The sequence below is a fragment of the Saccopteryx bilineata genome, chromosome 1 (genome assembly GCF_036850765.1).
Source record: "Saccopteryx bilineata isolate mSacBil1 chromosome 1, mSacBil1_pri_phased_curated, whole genome shotgun sequence".
Classification (NCBI taxonomy): domain Eukaryota; kingdom Metazoa; phylum Chordata; class Mammalia; order Chiroptera; family Emballonuridae; genus Saccopteryx; species Saccopteryx bilineata.
The window spans coordinates 243,135,418-243,153,543 of record NC_089490.1 but is presented as its reverse complement, the minus strand read 5'-3'; the positions used below and the strand labels follow the sequence as shown (position 1 = coordinate 243,153,543).

General features: G+C 38.9%; 1 protein-coding gene across 1 annotated transcript in view; it reads right to left on the bottom strand.

Annotated features, from left to right (window-relative positions):
* The window catches only part of WDR70 (WD repeat domain 70), a 306,182-nt gene that overhangs the window by 36,424 nt on the left and 251,632 nt on the right, over window positions 1–18,126 (bottom strand). Inside the window, exons 12-13 of the mRNA XM_066239985.1 lie at window positions 16,332–16,416; window positions 14,763–14,901 (exon numbers count right to left, since the gene is read on the bottom strand). Of these exons, the coding sequence (XP_066096082.1) occupies window positions 14,763–14,901; window positions 16,332–16,416 (224 nt within the window). The remainder of the gene's footprint in view (window positions 1–14,762; window positions 14,902–16,331; window positions 16,417–18,126) is intronic.

The following is an 18,126-nucleotide window of genomic DNA, read 5'->3' as shown; positions in this document are numbered from 1 at the left end:
CCATTCTAGTGCCTGAGGCAGAGACCATGGAGCCATCCTCAGCACCTGGGCCAACTTTGCTCCAGTGGAGCCTTGGCTGCGAAGGGGGAAGAGAGAGATATAGAGAAAGGAGGGGGGAAGGGGGAAGAAGCAGATAGGTGCTTCTCCTGTGTGCCTTGGCCGGAATCAAACCTGGGACTTCCGCATGCCAGGCCAATGCTCTACTGCTGAGCCAACTGGCTAGGGCAGAAATTTTATTTTAACAAATCATGCTCTCCTCAATATATGTAGTAGGCTACCTCTATAATCATGGTTCTTTAAAAATCTCCCTCGTATAGAAGGAAAATATCTCAACATGATAAAGGCCATATATGATAAACCATCAGCCAACATCCTATTAAACGGCATAAAACTGAGGACTTTCTACCTTAAATCAGGAACAAGACAGGGTTGTCCACTCTCTCCACTCTTATTTAATGTGGTGCTAGAAGTTCTGGCCAGAGCAATCAGACAAGACAAAGAAATAAAAGGCATCCATATCGGAAAAGAAGAAGTAAAGGTATCACTTTTTGCTGATGATATGATCCTATACATCGAAAACCTGAAGGACTCCACAAAAAGATTATTAGAAACAATAAACCAATACAGTAAGGTCGCAGGATACAAAATTAACATACAAAAGTCCATAGCCTTTCTATATGCCAACAATGAAATATTAGAAAACGAACTCAAAAAAATAATCCCCTTCACGATTGCAACAAAAAAAATAAAATACCTAGGAATAAACATAACAAAGAACGTAAAGGACCTATATAATGAAAATTACAAAGCATTGTTAAGGGAAATCGAAAAAGATACAATGAGATGGAAAAATATTCCTTGTTCTTGGATAGGAAGAATAAATATAATCAAAATGGCCATATTACCCAAAGCAATATACAAATTTAATGCAATTCCCATCAAAATCCCTATGAGATTTTTTAAAGAAATGGAACAAAAAATCATCAGATTTATATGGAACTATAAAAAACCCCGAATAGCCAAAACAATCCTAAGGAAAAAGAATGAAGCTGGGGGCATTACAATACCTGACTTTAAACTATATTATAGGGCCACGATAATCAAAACAGCATGGTATTGGCAGAAAAATAGACACTCAGACCAATGGAACAGAATAGAAAGCCCAGAAATAAAACCACATATATATGGTCAAATAATCTTTGATAAAGGGGCCAACAACACACAATGGAGAAAAGAAAGCCTCTTCAACAAATGGTGTTGGGAAAACTGGAAAGCCACATGCAAAAGAATGAAACTCGACTACAGCCTGTCCCCGTGTACTAAAATTAATTCAAAATGGATCAAAGACCTAAATATAAGACCTGAAACAATAAAGTACATAGAAGAAGACATAGGTACTAAAATCATGGACCTGGGTTTTAAAGAACATTTTATGAACTTGACTCCAATGGCAAGAGAAGTGAAGGCAAAGATAAATGAATGGGACTACATCAGAATAAAAAGTTTTTGCTCAGCAAGAGAAACTGATATCAAAATAAACAGACAGCCAACTAAATGGGAAATGATATTTTCAAACAACAGCTCAGATAAGGGCCTAATATCCAAAATTTACAAAGAACTCATAAAACTCAACAACAAACAAACAAACAATCCAATAAAAAAATGGGAAGAAGACATGAACAGACACTTCTCCCAGGAAGAGATACAAATGGCCAACAGATATATGAAAAGATGCTCAGCTTCATTAGTTATTAGAGAAATGCAAATCAAAACTACAATAAGATACCACCTCACTCCTGTTAGATTAGCTATTATCAACAAGACGGGTAATAGCAAATGTTGGAGAGGCTGTGGAGAAAAAGGAACCCTCATTCACTGTTGGTGGGACTGTAAAGTAGTACAACCATTATGGAGGAAAGTATGGTGGTTCCTCAAAAAACTGAAAATAGAACTACCTTATGACCCAGCAATCCCTCTACTGGGTATATACCCCAAAACCTCAGAAACATTGATACATGAAGACACATGTAGCCCCATGTTCATTGCAGCACTGTTCACAGTGGCCAAGACATGGAAACAACCAAAAAGCCCTTCAATAGAAGACTGGATAAAGAAGATGTGGCACATATACACTATGGAATACTACTCAGCCATAAGAAATGATGACATCAGATCATTTACAGCAAAATGGTGGGATCTTGATAACATTATAAGGAGTGAAATAAGTAAATCAGAAAAAAAACAAGAACTACATGATTCCATACATTGGTGGAACATAAAAATGAAACTAAGAGACATGGACAAGAGTGTGGTGGTTACCAGGGGTGGGGGGAGGGAGGACATGGGAGGGAGGGAGGGAGAGAGTTAGGGGGAGGGGGAGGGGCACAGAGAACTAGATAGAGGGTGGCGGAGGACAATCTGACTTTGGGCGAGGGGTATGCAACATAATTTAATGACAAAATAACCTAGACATGTTTTCTTTGAATATATGTACCCTGATTTATTAATGTCATCCCATTACCATTAATAAAAATTTATTAAAAAAAAAAATCTCCCTCCTTTTGGTAAATATATAAACTGTAACCTAACATAATTTTAACAATAATTATATATTTTAAAATCAATATCCATAATAAGGGGCATAAAAATAGCTTGTAGTAAGTAAGAAAGTAAATAGATTTAAAAAATTAATCTGGTAGGAAAACTTCAAGTTCTCTCTGTCTCAGGAAAAGGTCACAGTTAATATTAACAACAACACTGAAGTCATTATTTTTATTTCACTTTCCTCTACTTGATGAAGATGAAAATAACAGATAAAAGTTCCAGGAAGACAGATCAGAAATATACTTTCTCTAACTGTAGAGTTGGCTCCATGAAGAAAAAAAAAAGTAGGATTTCAAACTGATAAAAGCAACTTAATTTGACATTCCAAGTAGGTTTTTTTTTTTTTTTAAAGAACATAAATGGCTGGACCAGGTGGTGGTGTAGTGGATAGAGCGTCGGACTGGGATGCGGAGGACCCAGGTTCGAGACCCCGAAGTCACCGGCTTGGGGGCGGGCTCATCTGGTTTGAGCAAAGCTCACCAGTTTGGACCCAGGGTCGCTGGCTCGAGCAAGGGGTTGCTTGGTCTGCTGAAGGCCCACGGTCGGGACACATGTGAGAGAGCAATCAATGAACAACTAAGGTGACACAACGAAAAACTAATGATTGATGCTTCTCATCTCTCTCCGTTCCTGTCTGTCTGTCCCTATCTATCCCTCTCTCTGACTCTCTCTGTGTGTCTCTGTAAGACAAAAAAGGGGAAAATAAAAAAGAACATAAATGATGTGTGCATAACCTAGGTTTCATTTCTCATGGAAGGGGATATTCTGGAGAACACATAAAAAGAAGCAAATACCGAATATATTCCTATTTTTTGCTATCTACCCTCTTAGGTGGTTAAAATTTTTCCTAAAGATAATCTATTATTCTTTAGGTAATCACAAATACATTGTTTTCTTCCCTAAAAGACCTTTTACTATTCTATTTCTTATGTTGATAATCGGATCCTCGATCAACTTTGAAATGCTTAAGGCAGTCTAGTTAAAAATATCAAAGCAAATTCCCCTTCGCTTCCCTTCCCTTCACTAGATCAGTTGCGCTAGATGTTATAGCTGTTTCAAAAGTAAAAGTTTAAGGTTTTTTTCTTTCTTTTCCTCACTTTGTTCAATCAGTGTTTATAGAAATAGAGCTTCCCACCAAAGTACCTAAGCAAATAAATCAGAAAAGAAGTCAGAGTCAGGTGTAAAATTTCTGGCTTCTTCCTTTCCGCCTTTCCTCTCTTTGCCCAAGGAATATCTACCATCTCTTTCAAATTATTGCCCAAAGCAACTGAGGTAAAGAGGCCTCCATTTTAAATAACAACAGGTCAAAACAACTTTATTTCACTATGCTTGGGTTAATGAATATTTATAAATGGTAATATGCCAGTACAGTTGCATAAACTATGTCCCTTGAATTATATCCGTTAAAAAGGAAAATCTATTAGTCACTCTGCAATAAATTATCGCTAATAATAGTTTATAATGTTATTGAGGAGCATTTCCTAAAAGAACTAGAATGCTGAAAAGGTTTTAAATTTTTCTGTTTCTTCTAAACACAGTTATATTTTTAATTGATTCATTGTCTCCAAATTATATTTTTCCATTCTTTTACTCCTACACATTTATTGCATAAAAGGTAATAAAAAGCCTTTTACACAATATAAAAAGTCTGCGCTGCCTTTCACAAAAACAGCAGTGTGAGTGTGTAAACTCAAGATTCAGGTTATATTCTGGAATCCATCTTAGAAAAGAGGCTGATCACACTACTCAACTCACAAAGAATTAGATATGTGAAGAATATGCATGCATTTGTTTTTTTAACTTGAGGAAATGCAATTGAACTACAAAGAAAACATCTAAAAATAACTGCAGCAGAATTATAAAATGTGTATAAACATCATACAGGGAAGATATAAATGTTAAACATTTGTCATCTCCTAGTGAAGAGAGTTGAGAATCTCAACACTGAATAGAGAAAAAAATTTCAGAGCATATGATAATACAGACAGTAAAATTATAACTAGTTTTTTTTCTAAGTTTGTTTCCAAAACAAATATGGGAAGTGTAGTTGTTATATTTTTAAAAGCTATTTATTGTGAAGATTGTAGAACAGCTTTTAGTTATTAGGAAATTAATTATATAGATACTAACATCCCCTGACTGAAAACAATTTTTGGCTCTATATACATGTTGAGCTTAGCATTCTAGAACATCACTATGTGGGAGTTAATTCTGTTTTAGAAGAGGGTGTGTGAAGAATACAATCCATCACACTTCAGTGCAGTTAAAGGACACATCTAGGATTTCCTGTGCCTAGTCCAAAAAGCACACTACTGAAGTGTTCATCCCTTATCCATTCCAAAGAACTCATCTGTTTATCATCTTTCATTCCAAGAAGACTTAAAACTTGAGAAAATAGATCATAAAGGCAGTTTAAAGTCTCTTTAACATACCATTATTCTACATAAATAGAAAACAATGTTGTCTGATGTTAATAACAACAAAAAGGCAAACAAATCCTAAATCAATACTTTAAAACAGGGGTCCCGAAACTACGGCTGCGGGCCACATGCGGCCCCCTGAGGCCATTTATCCGGCCCCCGCCACACTTCTGGAAGGGGCACCTCTTTCATTGGTGGTCAGTGAGAGGAACACAGGATGCGGATGCTGGAGTACTGTATGTGGCAGCACCGCAAACTGCGGTGTCGCTCACGTACAGTACTACTTCCGCGCTTCACAGCTCTGGAAGTGCATCATATCACTTCTTACAGCTAGCAGTGACAAATATGGAACTGGACATTGACCATCTCATGAGCCAAAAGCAGGCCCATAGTTCCCATTGAAATACTGGTCAGTTTATTGATTTAAATTTACTTGTTCTCTATTTTAAATATTGTATTTGTTCCCATTTTGATTGTTACTTTAAAATAAGATATGTGCAGTGTGCATAGGGATTTGTTCATAGTTTTTTTATAGTCCGGCCTCCAACTGTCTGAGGAACAGTGAACTGGCCCCCTGTGCAAAAAGTTTGGGGACCCCTCCTTTAAAAGGCCCCTGAAAGCAGTGTGGTTCATCCCTATTTGAAGGTCTCTCTCTTCCATCTATTAAAATGGACCTCCAGATCTGTCTTCTGGCCTTTCTAAGATAATTCAATATATGGACTATTCCATTTACTTACTGACCCTTCTCCTTTGTTTCTCTTCATTTGTTCACCCCTTAAATTCTGTGGTGAACCCCTTAAATTCTAGGGCTCATACATTCTCTTCTTTATGCCCTTTCCTTAGTCTAACTCAGTGGTTCTCAATCTGTGGGTCGCGACCCCGGCGGGGGTCGCACAACCAAAACACAGGGGTCGCCTAAAGCCGCATGGTCTGGTCTAACTAATCAGCAACAGATTTCAACTATGAACTATAAAAGCTCTCCCAAAACTGTCTTCTTTCTCTTCAGCCCAAACTCATTCTATCCATCTACCCAGAGATCCTACAGGTGCTTCAAGCTCAACATAGCCACAACAGAAATCACTGTCTTCCTTCCAAAATCTGTTCTTTCTTTTCTTTTTTAAATCTAACAGAAATTAACCCAGTCTCTCAAGTTATAAACTTCAGCCTGCATGTATAAACGAACAACAAATATATAAATCTAAACTTCAACATGACCTGTGGTGGCGCAGTGGATAAAGCATCAACCTGGAAATGCTGAGATCGCCAGTTCGAAACCCTGGTCAAAGCTCATATGGAAGTTGATGCTTCCTGCTCCTCCTTCCTTCTCTCTCTCACTCTCTCTCACTCTCTCTCCCCCTCTCTCTCTTCTCTAAAAAAATATGAATAAAAAATATATATATTAAATCTAATCTTCAAACTTCAGTAAAAATTAACTGCTTTAAAGCCGGGATCTGAATCTGCCATTCCTTTGCTTTAAAAAAACAAAAAACAAAAAAGAGGAGACAAGATGGCAATGGAGTAGGCGGACGTACCAACCTCCACCTCCCAGAACCAAAGTGGATTACAAACTAATTTAAAGAACTATCATCGGAAAAACCAACTTTGGACTAAACTAAGAGGACTCTTCAACCAAGGAACACTGAAGAAGCCACACTGAGACTGGTAGGAAAAGCAGAAACACGGAGAGGGCTGCCCAGATCCCCGGAGTGAACAGCAGCCAGGGGAGACTCGCGTGGTGGGAAGTGAGTTTAGCAGAGAGGGGAGGGTCCTGAGCCCCAGGAACAAAGCCCCAGCCTGCAGCCCCAGAGCCTAGAAAAGGCGTAAGGACAGTATTTAGCTGGAAACAAGTCAGGATGCTGTTTGTGAGAAAGAGACAGATTTCTCAGACCCAGGATTCTTCTTAAAGGGACCCCGCAGAAAACCTCTCTCACAACCACTCACCCAGGGCTCTGGGGGACGGGAAGAGAGGAGAGGACCGGAGTAGCAGGAAGAAAGTGTAATCTAGGAGGCACAGGGAGAAACATTTTGGGAGACAGCCACCCTAACCCCTGGGATGAGTCATTCCCCAAATCTGAAGCGAATATTTTCCCTGGAAACAGCAACACCAGCAAAGGGAAGCAAGACACCAGCCAAACAAGCTCTCCCGCGGCACTCAGAGAAGAGTCGCTTAGAAGGAGGGAGCTTTCGGGACTACAGTAGTGAGTGTTAGGGTCTGAGCTGCAGCGCCCCCACCCACACAGCTGAGGGCTCGCCGGAGGGCAGGTGGCAGCGGGACACAGAAGTGCCATTTGGTCAGCAAGGGAGGAAACCAGCTGGCCACCACTGGGCCCAGGTGTGAGCTCAGTCTTGTCTGGCTGGGGAGGAGAAGACGTGCAAAAGTGGTCAAGCCCAGCTGTGGGCCGCTTGGAATCCAGCCTGTGGGGGGAACAGTGGAAACCCCGGAAGGGGTAGAAACCGGCCCTTGAGCAAGGGCACAGGAGCATAACCTTGCCTCGCCCACGGAACCGAGGCTTGTGGCCTGACTTGGGAGCCAGATCGTCCCGCGGGGCTGGAGTCAAAAACCCAGAGCAGGCAGAGTCCCGCTACTAAGTGTGGGCACGCAGTCCCACCTGGCCTGTGGAGCCAAAGCTTGCAGCCGTCCCACAAGTAGGCTCCTCCTGCAAGGGAAGAGCGAAAGCCTAGAAACATGCAGAGACCCGCAGCTGAGCAAAAGTGCTCGCCACTACTCTCAGGGCTGAGCATAACGCCACCCACAGGGACGGGGCGAAGGCCAAGATCACCAAGGCTTGAACACCCGAGCACGTGATCACAGCCACTCCTGTGAAGGAGAGGCGGAAACCACAGCAACAGCCCCAGTGGACAGGCACTGGCAATGCCCATACCCAAAAGCCCTAGGCAGAAAGAGTAGAGGAGGTGGTGGGCCTGCAGACAGACCATACCTAGGGAACAGAGGCCACAACCAGTGGGCTCCAGTGGCCAAAACCTTCTTTTACAGAGAGAAAATGAGAAGGCAGAGAAACGCAATACAAATGAATCAAGAGAAATCCCCAGAAATGACCTGAATGAATCAGATATAACCAAATTACCAGATGCAGAGTTTAAAATAATGATTGTTAGGATGCTCAAAGAGATTAGAACAACAACAGATGGTCATTACAAACAACTAAATAAAGAGATAGCAAATATAAAAAAGGACATTGAAATAATAAAACAGAATCAGTCAGAAATGACAAATACAATATCAGAAATGAAGAACATAATGGAAGGAACTAAAAGCAGGATGGATGAAGCTGAGAATCGAATCAGCGAGTTTGAGGACAAGATAAATAAAGGCACGGAAGCAGAGCAGAAAAAAGAAAAGAGTCTCCAAAAGTCTGAGGAAACTCTAAGAGAGCTCTGTGACAACATGAAGAGAAATAACATCCATATCATAGCAGTTCCTGAAGAAGAAGAGAAAGAAAAAGGGACAGAGACTTTGTTCAAACATATCATAGCTGAAAACTTCCCTCAAATAAGGCAGGAAAACATCTCACATGTTCAAGAAGCACAGAGAACTCCATTAAGGAGAAACCCAAAGAAATCAACACCAAGACACATCATAATTAAAATACCAAAGCTAAGTGATAAAGAGAAAATATTAAAAGCTGCTAGAGAAAAAAAGAATATCACCTACAAAGGAGTCCCTATAAGGATGACGTCCGACTTCTCAACAGAAACACTTGAGGCCAGAAGGGAATGGCAAGAAATATTCAAAGTAATGCAGAACAAGAGCCTACAACCAAGACTACTTTATCCAGCAAGGCTATCACTTAAAATTGAAGGAGAAATAAAAAGCTTTCCAGAAAAAAAAAACCTCAAAGAATTCACTACAACCAAGCCAAGGCTGCAAGAAATGCTAAGGGGCCTGTTGTAAACAGATCAAAGAAGAAAAAGAATATAACAAAAGAGGAATAAAGTTTTAAAGAATAAAATGACAATAAACAATTACATATCAATAATAACCTTAAATGTAAATGGATTAAATGATCCGATCAAAAGATATAGGGTAGCTGCGCAGATAAGAAAACAGGACCCATACATATGCTGTCTACAAGAGACACACCTTAAAACAAAAGATGCACATAGACTGAAGATAAAAGGATGGAAAAAAAATATTTCATGCAAATGGAAATGAAAAAAAAAGCTAGGGTAGCCATACTTATATCAGACAAAATGGACTTTAAAACAAAGAGATAAAGATGGTCACTACATAATGATAAAGGGAGCAATCCAACAGGAAGATATAACCGTTCTAAATATCTATGCACCTAATATAGGAGCACCTAAATATATAAAGCAGGCTTTGATGGACTTAAAGGACGAGATCAACAGCAATACTATAATAGTAGGGGATTTCAATATCCCACTAACATCACTAGATAGATCCTCAAGAAAGAAAATTAACAAAGAAACAGCAGACTTAAAGGACATACTAGATCAACTCAATTTAATAGATATCTTCAGAACCTTTCACCCTAAAGCAGCAGAATATTCATTCTTTTCAAGTGCTCTAGAATAGACCACATATTAGGGCACAAAAGCAGTCTCAAAAAATTTAAGAAGATTGAAATCATATAGAGCACTTTCTCTGATCACAATGGCATGAAACTAGAAATCAACCACAACAGAAAAACTCAAAAATACTCAAACACTTGGAAACTAAATAGCATGTTATTAAATAACGAATGGGTAAACAATGAGATCGAAGAGGAAATTAAAAAATTCCTAGAAACAAATGATAATGAGCATAGATCAACTCAAAATTTATGGGACGCAGCAAAAGCAGTCCTGAGAGTTCACAGCACTACAAGCATACCTCAAGAAGTAGAAAAAGCTCAAATAAACAACTTGACCCTACATCTAAAAAAACTAGAAAAAGAACAGCAAGTAAAGCCCAGAGCTAGTAGAAGGAAGGAAATAATAAAGATCAGAGCAGAAATAAATGACATAGAGGCTAAAGAAACAACACAGAGGATCAATGAAACCAGGAGCTGGTTCTTTGAAAAGTAAACAAGATCAATAAACCTTTAACCAGATTCACCAAGAAAAAAAGAGAGAGGACTCAAATAAATAAAATTAGAAACAAGAGTGGAGAAATAACAACTGACACAACAGAAATACAAAATATTGTAAGAAAATACTATGAAGAACTGTACGCCAAAAAACTAGACATCCTAGATGAAATAGACAAATTCCTTGAAACATATAATCTTCCAAAAATTAATCTGGAAGAATCAGAAAACCTATACAGACCAATTATATTGTAACAAATGAGATTGAAACAGTTATCAAAAAACTCCCCAAAAAGAAATGTCCTGGGCCTGATGGCTTCACAAGTGAATTCTACCAAATATTCAAAGAAGAACTAACTCCTATCCTTCTCAAGCTATTTCAAAAAATTCAAGAGGAAGGAAGATTTCCAAGCTCCTTTTATGAGGCGAGCATAATTCTGATTCCAAAACCAGGCAAAGACAACACAAAGAAAGAAAATTATAGGCCAATATCCCTGATGAATTTAGATACTAAAATCCTCAACAAAATATTAGCAAACCAGATCTAGCAATATATGAAAAAAATCATACACCATGATCAAGTGGGATTTATTTTTGGGAGGCAAGGCTGGTACAATATTCGCAAATCAATCAATGTGATTCATCACATAAACAAAAGGAAGGAGAAAAACCACATGATAATTTCAACAGATGCAGAAAAAGCATTTGATAAAATCCAGCGCCCATTCATGATCAAAACTCTCAGCAAAGTGGGAATACAGGGAACATACCTCAACATGATAAAGGCCATCTATGACAAACCCACAGCTAACATCATACTCAATGGGCAAAAATTAAAAGCAAAAAATTAAAAGTTTCCCTTAAGATCAGGAACAAGGCAGGGGTGCCCCCTTTCACCACTTTTATTCAACATAGTTCTGGAAGTCCTAGCCACAGCAATCAGACAAGAAGAAGAAATAAAAGGCATCCAAATTGGAAAAGAAGAAGTAAAACTATCATTATTTGCAGATGATATGATATTGTATATAGAAAACCCTAAAGTCTCAGTCAAAAAACTACTAGACCTGATAAATGATTTCAGCAAGGTGGCAGGATATAAAATTAATACTCAGAAATCAGAGTCATTTTTATACACTAACAATCAACTGTCAGAAAAAGAAATTAAGGAAGCAATCCCCTTTACCATTGCAACCAAAAAAGTAAAGTACCTAGGAATAAATTTAACCAGGGAGATTAAAGACTTGTACTTGGAAAATTATAAAACATTGATAAAAGAAATCAGGGAAGATACAAACAAGTGGACATATTCCGTGCTCGTGGTTAGGAAGAACAAACATCATTAAAATGTCTATATTACCCAAAGCAATTTATAAATTCAATGCAATACCAATTAAAATACCAATGACTTACTTCAAAGATATAGAACACATATTCCAAAAATTTATATGGAACCAAAAGAGAACACGAATAGCCTCAGCAATCTTGAAAAGGAAGAACAAAGTAGGAGGTATCACATCTCCGGATATCAAGTTATAATATAAGGCCATTGTACTCAAAACAGCCTGGTACTGGCATAAGAACAGGCATATAGATCAGTGGAACAGAACTGAGAACCCAGAAATAAACCCACACTTTTATGGACAACTGATATTTGTCAAAGGAGGTAAGAGCATACATTGGAGTAAAGACAGCCTCTTCAACAAATGGTGTTGGGAAAATTAGACAGCTACCTGCAAAAAAATGAAACTAGGCCACCAACTTATACCACTCACAAAAATAAACTCAAAATGGATAAAAGACTTAAATGTAAGCCGTAAAACCATAAGCATCTTAGAAGAAAACATAGGCAGTAAGCTCTCTGACATCTCTCGCAGCAATATATTTGCCGATTTGTCTCCACAGGCAAGTGAAATAAAAGACAGGATAAACAAATGGGACTATATCAAACTAAAAAGCTTCTGCACAGCTAAAGACAATAAGAACAGAATAAAAAGACAAACTACACAATGGGAGAATATATTTGACAATACGTCTGATAAGGGATTAATAACCAAAATTTATAAAGAACTGGTAAAACTTAATACCAGGAAGACAAACAATCCAATCTAAAAATGGGCAAAAGAAATGAATAGACACTTCTCCAAAGAGGACATACAGACAGCCAATAGGCATATGAAAAAACGCTCAACATCACTAATCATTAGAGAAATGCAAATTAAGACTACAATGAGATATCACCTCACACCAGTCAGAATGGCGCTCATCAACAAAACAACACAGAATAAGTGCTGGCCAGGATTTGGAGAAAAGGGAACCCTCCCGCACTGCTGGTGGGAATGCAGACTGGTGTAGCCACTGTGGAAAACAGTATGGAGATTCCTCAAGAAATTAAAAATCGAACTGCCTTTTAACCCAGCTATACCACTGTTAGGAATATACCCCAAGAACACCATAGCACTGTTTGAAAAGAAGAAATGCACCCCCATGTTTATGGCAGCATTGTTCACAATAGCGAAGATCTGGAAACAGCCTAAGTGTCTGTCAGTGGATGAGTGGATTGGTACAAATATACTAATGAATACTGCTCAGCCATAAGAAATGATGACATCGGATCATTTACAACAACATGGATGGACCTTGAGAACATTATACTGAGTGAAATAAGTAAATCAGAAAAAACTAAGAAGTATATGATTCCATACATAGGTGGGACATAAAAATGAGACTCAGAGACATGGACAAGAGTGTGGGGGTTACGGGGTGGGGGGGAGAAGAGGGAGGGGGTGTGGGGAGGGGAGGGAAATAAAGAAAACCAGTTAGAAGGTGATGGAAGACAATTGGACTTTGGGTGATGGGAATGCAGCATAATCAAATGTCAAAATAACCTAGAGATTGTTTCTCCAAACATATGTACCCTGATTTATCAATGTCACCCCATTAAAATTAATCAAAAAAAAAAAGCCACAACACAAAGTCACTTTCTTGTTATGGTGTCCAAGGTCAGCTGGCCTTTCCATCTCCAGATACCTCTCTCTCTTGCCACACTCCGCAAAGACACACCTGTGCCCAATGATATGCATTTCTCACTTGCACTCCCAAGTGTAGCCCTCCCTCGGACTCTTGTGGGGGTTTGGTTCCAGCACCTCTGTCCCATACCAAAAGCTATGGATGCTCAAGCCCCTTTTATAACATGCTATACTCTTTGCACATTGTCCCATATACTCAAAATCATCTCTAGAATACTTATAATACTTAATACAATGTAAACACTATTACTCTATTGTTTAGGGATTGACTTTCTGCAAGTTTTAAAAAAATATTTTCAGTCTAAGGTTGGTTGAATCCACAGTTGCAAAACCCATAGATATAGAGGGCTGACTGTATTCCATTCACTCATTCAGTAAATACTGATCAAACACTGTCTATGTACCAGGCACTCTTCTAAGCACTGAGCATATCACAGTGAACAGAGCAGACAAAGTTTCTGCGCTCATGGGCTGATATCCTGGCAGCAGAAGACAGACAAACACAAATGTACAGTAGATGAGGAGGTAGTGGGAAGTGCTATTGTAAGAAAGATCGACCTAGAAAAGCAACTTAGAGCATCACAGTGAACAGCATGTTCTGCACGCCACAGAAATCAGCAAGTCCTTACAGATGCAATCATACTTCTACATCCCTTAATTTATTACATTTCAACTTAAATTACAATTCAAAAACACAACAGAACAAACATTACTGAAATGTATAGTCATTGAGAGGCAAAAGAGAACAGCTCAATTATAATAATTTTATTTTGTGAGATTAAAGTTGATAGAATCAAGAGTGTTTTTCTTTGATTCTAGTGTTTCAGTTGGCTCCTGAATGCACCCAAAAAAAGTATTATTAGCACTGGCACATTTCAGATGATGTCATGAGATTAGGATCCATAAAACCTGAGTACTCATCTAGAATTGGCCACATTGTTATTTCTATATTGTCTCTAACTCTACCATGGTTTCAAATAAATTTAGGGCCTACAATTAAGACTCCAAAGTAATACTAGAACATTAGAGACAGAAGATTTTTACTGGTGATTTAAAAACAGTTGTTCAATTGTCTGAATCATTTAAGTGCTTAATATGTCTTAAATGTTTACAAAGAGCTGAAACAACTGGAGAAACCTACATAAGAGCACTGTTTAAGATATAGGATATTACTAAAGAATTTGACAATAAGCCAAAGAAAATTTACACAGACATTAATTGGCCTGTTTCATACGCAGAAAATAACAATGATTTGCCTCACCATCTAAATAATAATACGCACTTTGAAAGACTTTAAAGGAATTCAGATTTTCCTCTGGGAACCTTCACTATTATTACATTATGATATCATGGCCAGTCCCAGGACATGAATGAATGAATGAATGAATGAATGAATGAATGCTGTTGTTATAGTGCTCTTAGTAATCTGTAAAGAAAACTAAAGGGTATTTTTTTCAGATGCAGAAGTTAAATTTAAAATGTCTTAAATTTCCAAATAACTAAATAGAAATTAGCTCACTGTGGATAAAAAAGTAGCGAGCTACCATTGCACTGTAAGGGCCGGGGCTAATGTTCTAATTAAAAACAAAAACCAAAACAAAAGATAGCTAACAGGCAAACTTCACTCCATTCTCAAGGCTGGGAAAAAAGAACACACATACCGCATCCGTGATGTCGATTTCATAGACCCTTTGGAAAGTCCTGCGCTCGAAGAAAACAAGTTTGCCGCTGCCACATCCCCTCTGAACAGATGTGCCGGTTACTACGAGCTTGTCATCTGGACTGAAACAGCAGTCAGTCCTGCAGACAAAAAGAGTGAATATAGATAAGCTTATGGCCCCACAACAGTGCAGCACTGATAAGCGAGTAACTAAAATATAAACAAGATCATTGGAAGAAGAGGTAACTCTTAAATAGGACTGATAGTAAGTCAAGCACTTAAATTAATTCACTTTATCTTCACAATAACCCTATGAGGTAGATATTATTGTACCCATCTTACTGATGAGAAAACAGGCAAAATGAGACACTAAATAAACCTTGTCCAATATCACAAAAGTGGTGCAAATGGGATTCAAACTTAGGCAGTTTGATTCCAGACTTTGTGCTTTAACTTCTACGCATTAGAATATTTTTTTATAATGCAAAGAGAGTGTAGGAGAAGCTCCACAGAGACATCAACAGTATCTATACACAAATAGACACTGTATGACTAATGCCTAAGTAGTGATGACTTTGACTAGTTTTGGAACTATTTTTCACCACCACCACTCAAATAATTTGAGTTTTGTCAACTCAAGCACCATGAAATGAGGAGCAGGCCACACTGCTAAGAGCCTGCTCAGTGGCTCTGAGTCAACAGCTCTCAGAGGTCTGGCCACTAACTGAATGATGTAAGTCACGATCCAAACAAGTCATAGAGTAAGCATTATTCGTAACGGGCATCAGAGCTCAAAAAATTCTCATCAGCTAGAAATGTCTGTTTGTCCGTCTATTTGTCCTAACAGACACATGCCGTGGGCAACAGGCTGTGTTGGAGTTGGTGCTATTATTATTCAGCTTCCCCCACGTGATGCTCCCCTTAACACAGATGTGAAATTTTATTTCTGCCAAAATAGAAATTTTTGCTTAGGCTCCAACTATAGGACATAGAGGTCCAATTCCACCTCGGCTGCCTCAGAAAATCTTTGAATGCTTCACTTCCCAACTGAGCAAGAGGGAGGTAGCAGTGTCCCGCTACCTCCCTCTGACAGCAAGACAGTCTGAACAAGTGGAAGTTACTAATTATTGACCGGAACTATGAGAAAGAAAAATTAATGAGATGATATATTATAATACTTGCTAACTATAAAATATTGCTTTGATGGGAAAGGGTTCAAATTTTAAAAGACAACAAAAATGTAGGCCTACCTTGTTACTCATACAATATTATAAGAACAATCCCTTCAAATAGTTTTATTAGCCCAAGGCCTGTGCATGCATCCAATATATACATTTACACACAAACACATAAACACACATTATTTAAAGTTTGAAAAAAATTTTACAGCCTAAAGAATGTGCAAAATAAAAAGGAAAAATAATATCTGTTTTTCAAAAAACCTATTTCAATCACTTTTGAATTCTTTTTTAGGCGATCTAGAAGACATGTGATAGAAATTAACATTAAGGTGAGTAAATGTCTTTTCCATTCTCTTATGCTTATCAAACATTAAAAATACACTACTTACATTGGGAACAGGGTGGGAAGACCCGAGGCGGAGAAAAGTGGCTTACTAAACTGTCGGATGTCCCATAATTTTAATGTATCATCACCTGATAGAGGAAAAAGAAAGAAAACAAAAGACAGAGTGAATTGTGCAAAAAAGAACTCATTCCAAGTTCAGAGTTGCTAAACTTAGTGTACAACTATCAGAAGGGAGGAAAAAGGCAGGAAGGGAGGGAAGGAGGCAGCCATAGACACGTTTTCCTTCTTTAACTGCTTGAGGAGCTTGAAAGCAGTAGTTACGAGAACAGTAGATGTGCGACAGTGAACTGGCCGTCTAGCAATTACTTTTCCAGATTGATGTAGCATCTGTATGTAGAAGGAACCCTAGAGAACCGACTTCTGACTCTAAAGAGCGATTGTAGAACAGATGGCGGCTCCCCTGTGGTAGACTTGAGCATAGCCTGACTTCTTAAGAAGACATTAATTTAACAACCATGAGGACCGAAAGTAGCTCAATGCACAACAGATTTTCTCTCTGGCGTGTCTGTGAAGCTATCCATTAACATTAATGAGGGTGAGCCACGTGATTCCCTTCCCACCAGTGTAACTGTACCTGTGGCTGTCATTCTTCACTTCGCTGGGAGTACAACTGCTCCAAGTTACTTAAAGTATAATGAATATTCTTTTAAGAATCACGTATTTATATTTCTATAGGGCTACTAACTAATTCCTGACCATAACGAAAGCCAAAACTCACATGAGTAATGTCTTCGCTGTTCTTTCTCCCCAGTGTCCACAGCTGAGACTTGCCTCAACCCCTCGGGTCCAGCAAGAATTCAGTATCAGGTGCAAGTGAGGTGAGTGGAGAGTTCAATAAAAATCCCTGCGCTCCCCAGCGACCCTTCCTCTGAAACCCAACTTTTGGCAGGTGCATTAATCCACAAAAGGCTGGACCAGGGACCTGCTTATATTGGAAGAGCTTTGTAGAACTCATCTTTTTGCTTTAGTCTTCAGAAAAGGTTGTGTATCCTCCCTCATAATTCTCTAACAGTAAGAAAACATTAACCTCCACTGAACAGTTTAGCTGACCTGGCAGGGTCTGGAGCTAGCCGGAGCACCCTATGACACCCAGGAGACTCTGCTGAATAGACTCGCACCTGCCATTTCTGTACAGCTAGGACGGAAGGGGAAGGCACGAGTTACCACCAAAGTGACTGACTGAAATGGAGTTAGTTTTATACCTCTTAGGGAGTGATTATCAGCTGGTAGAGGCTGGCCTATATGAGAATCCTCTGGGAAGAATTTCTAACGCTGCTTCCCTCTTATTCCCCTCTTCTCTTCCTGCCTTGGAAATTTGGGTACACCACTCCAAAGATGGAAGACTGAATGTCAGCATTTCCAAGTAGAGCATTTATCATCTAAAAAAACTTCCTAGCAATTCAGAAATCCTTTCGGGTCAGAACCACAGTCTTAATTAAGAGTCATGTTAGGACTCAAGTAGCAGGTTAGAATGAATGGACCAAAATACATATGTTATACATATCCACTGTTACCATGTATACCTTAAATAGGAAATACATACACACGTGCTCTGTCTTAGCTCATGGATGTGAAGGGTGTGTGGATATAACAGGTGAGACTTCTGGAGGAAAGAGAATCTGAATGGAACTCCTGAGGGTAGAAGGCCCTGGACAGTTCCAGCTGGGGGGAAGGCTGTGCTGAGTCTCATCATCTCGGCCCCCTCCCACCACCCTCTACACCAGGCTGTACACGCTTTCAGGGGAGAAACCTTTCTATGATGCTCACAGTTTATACCC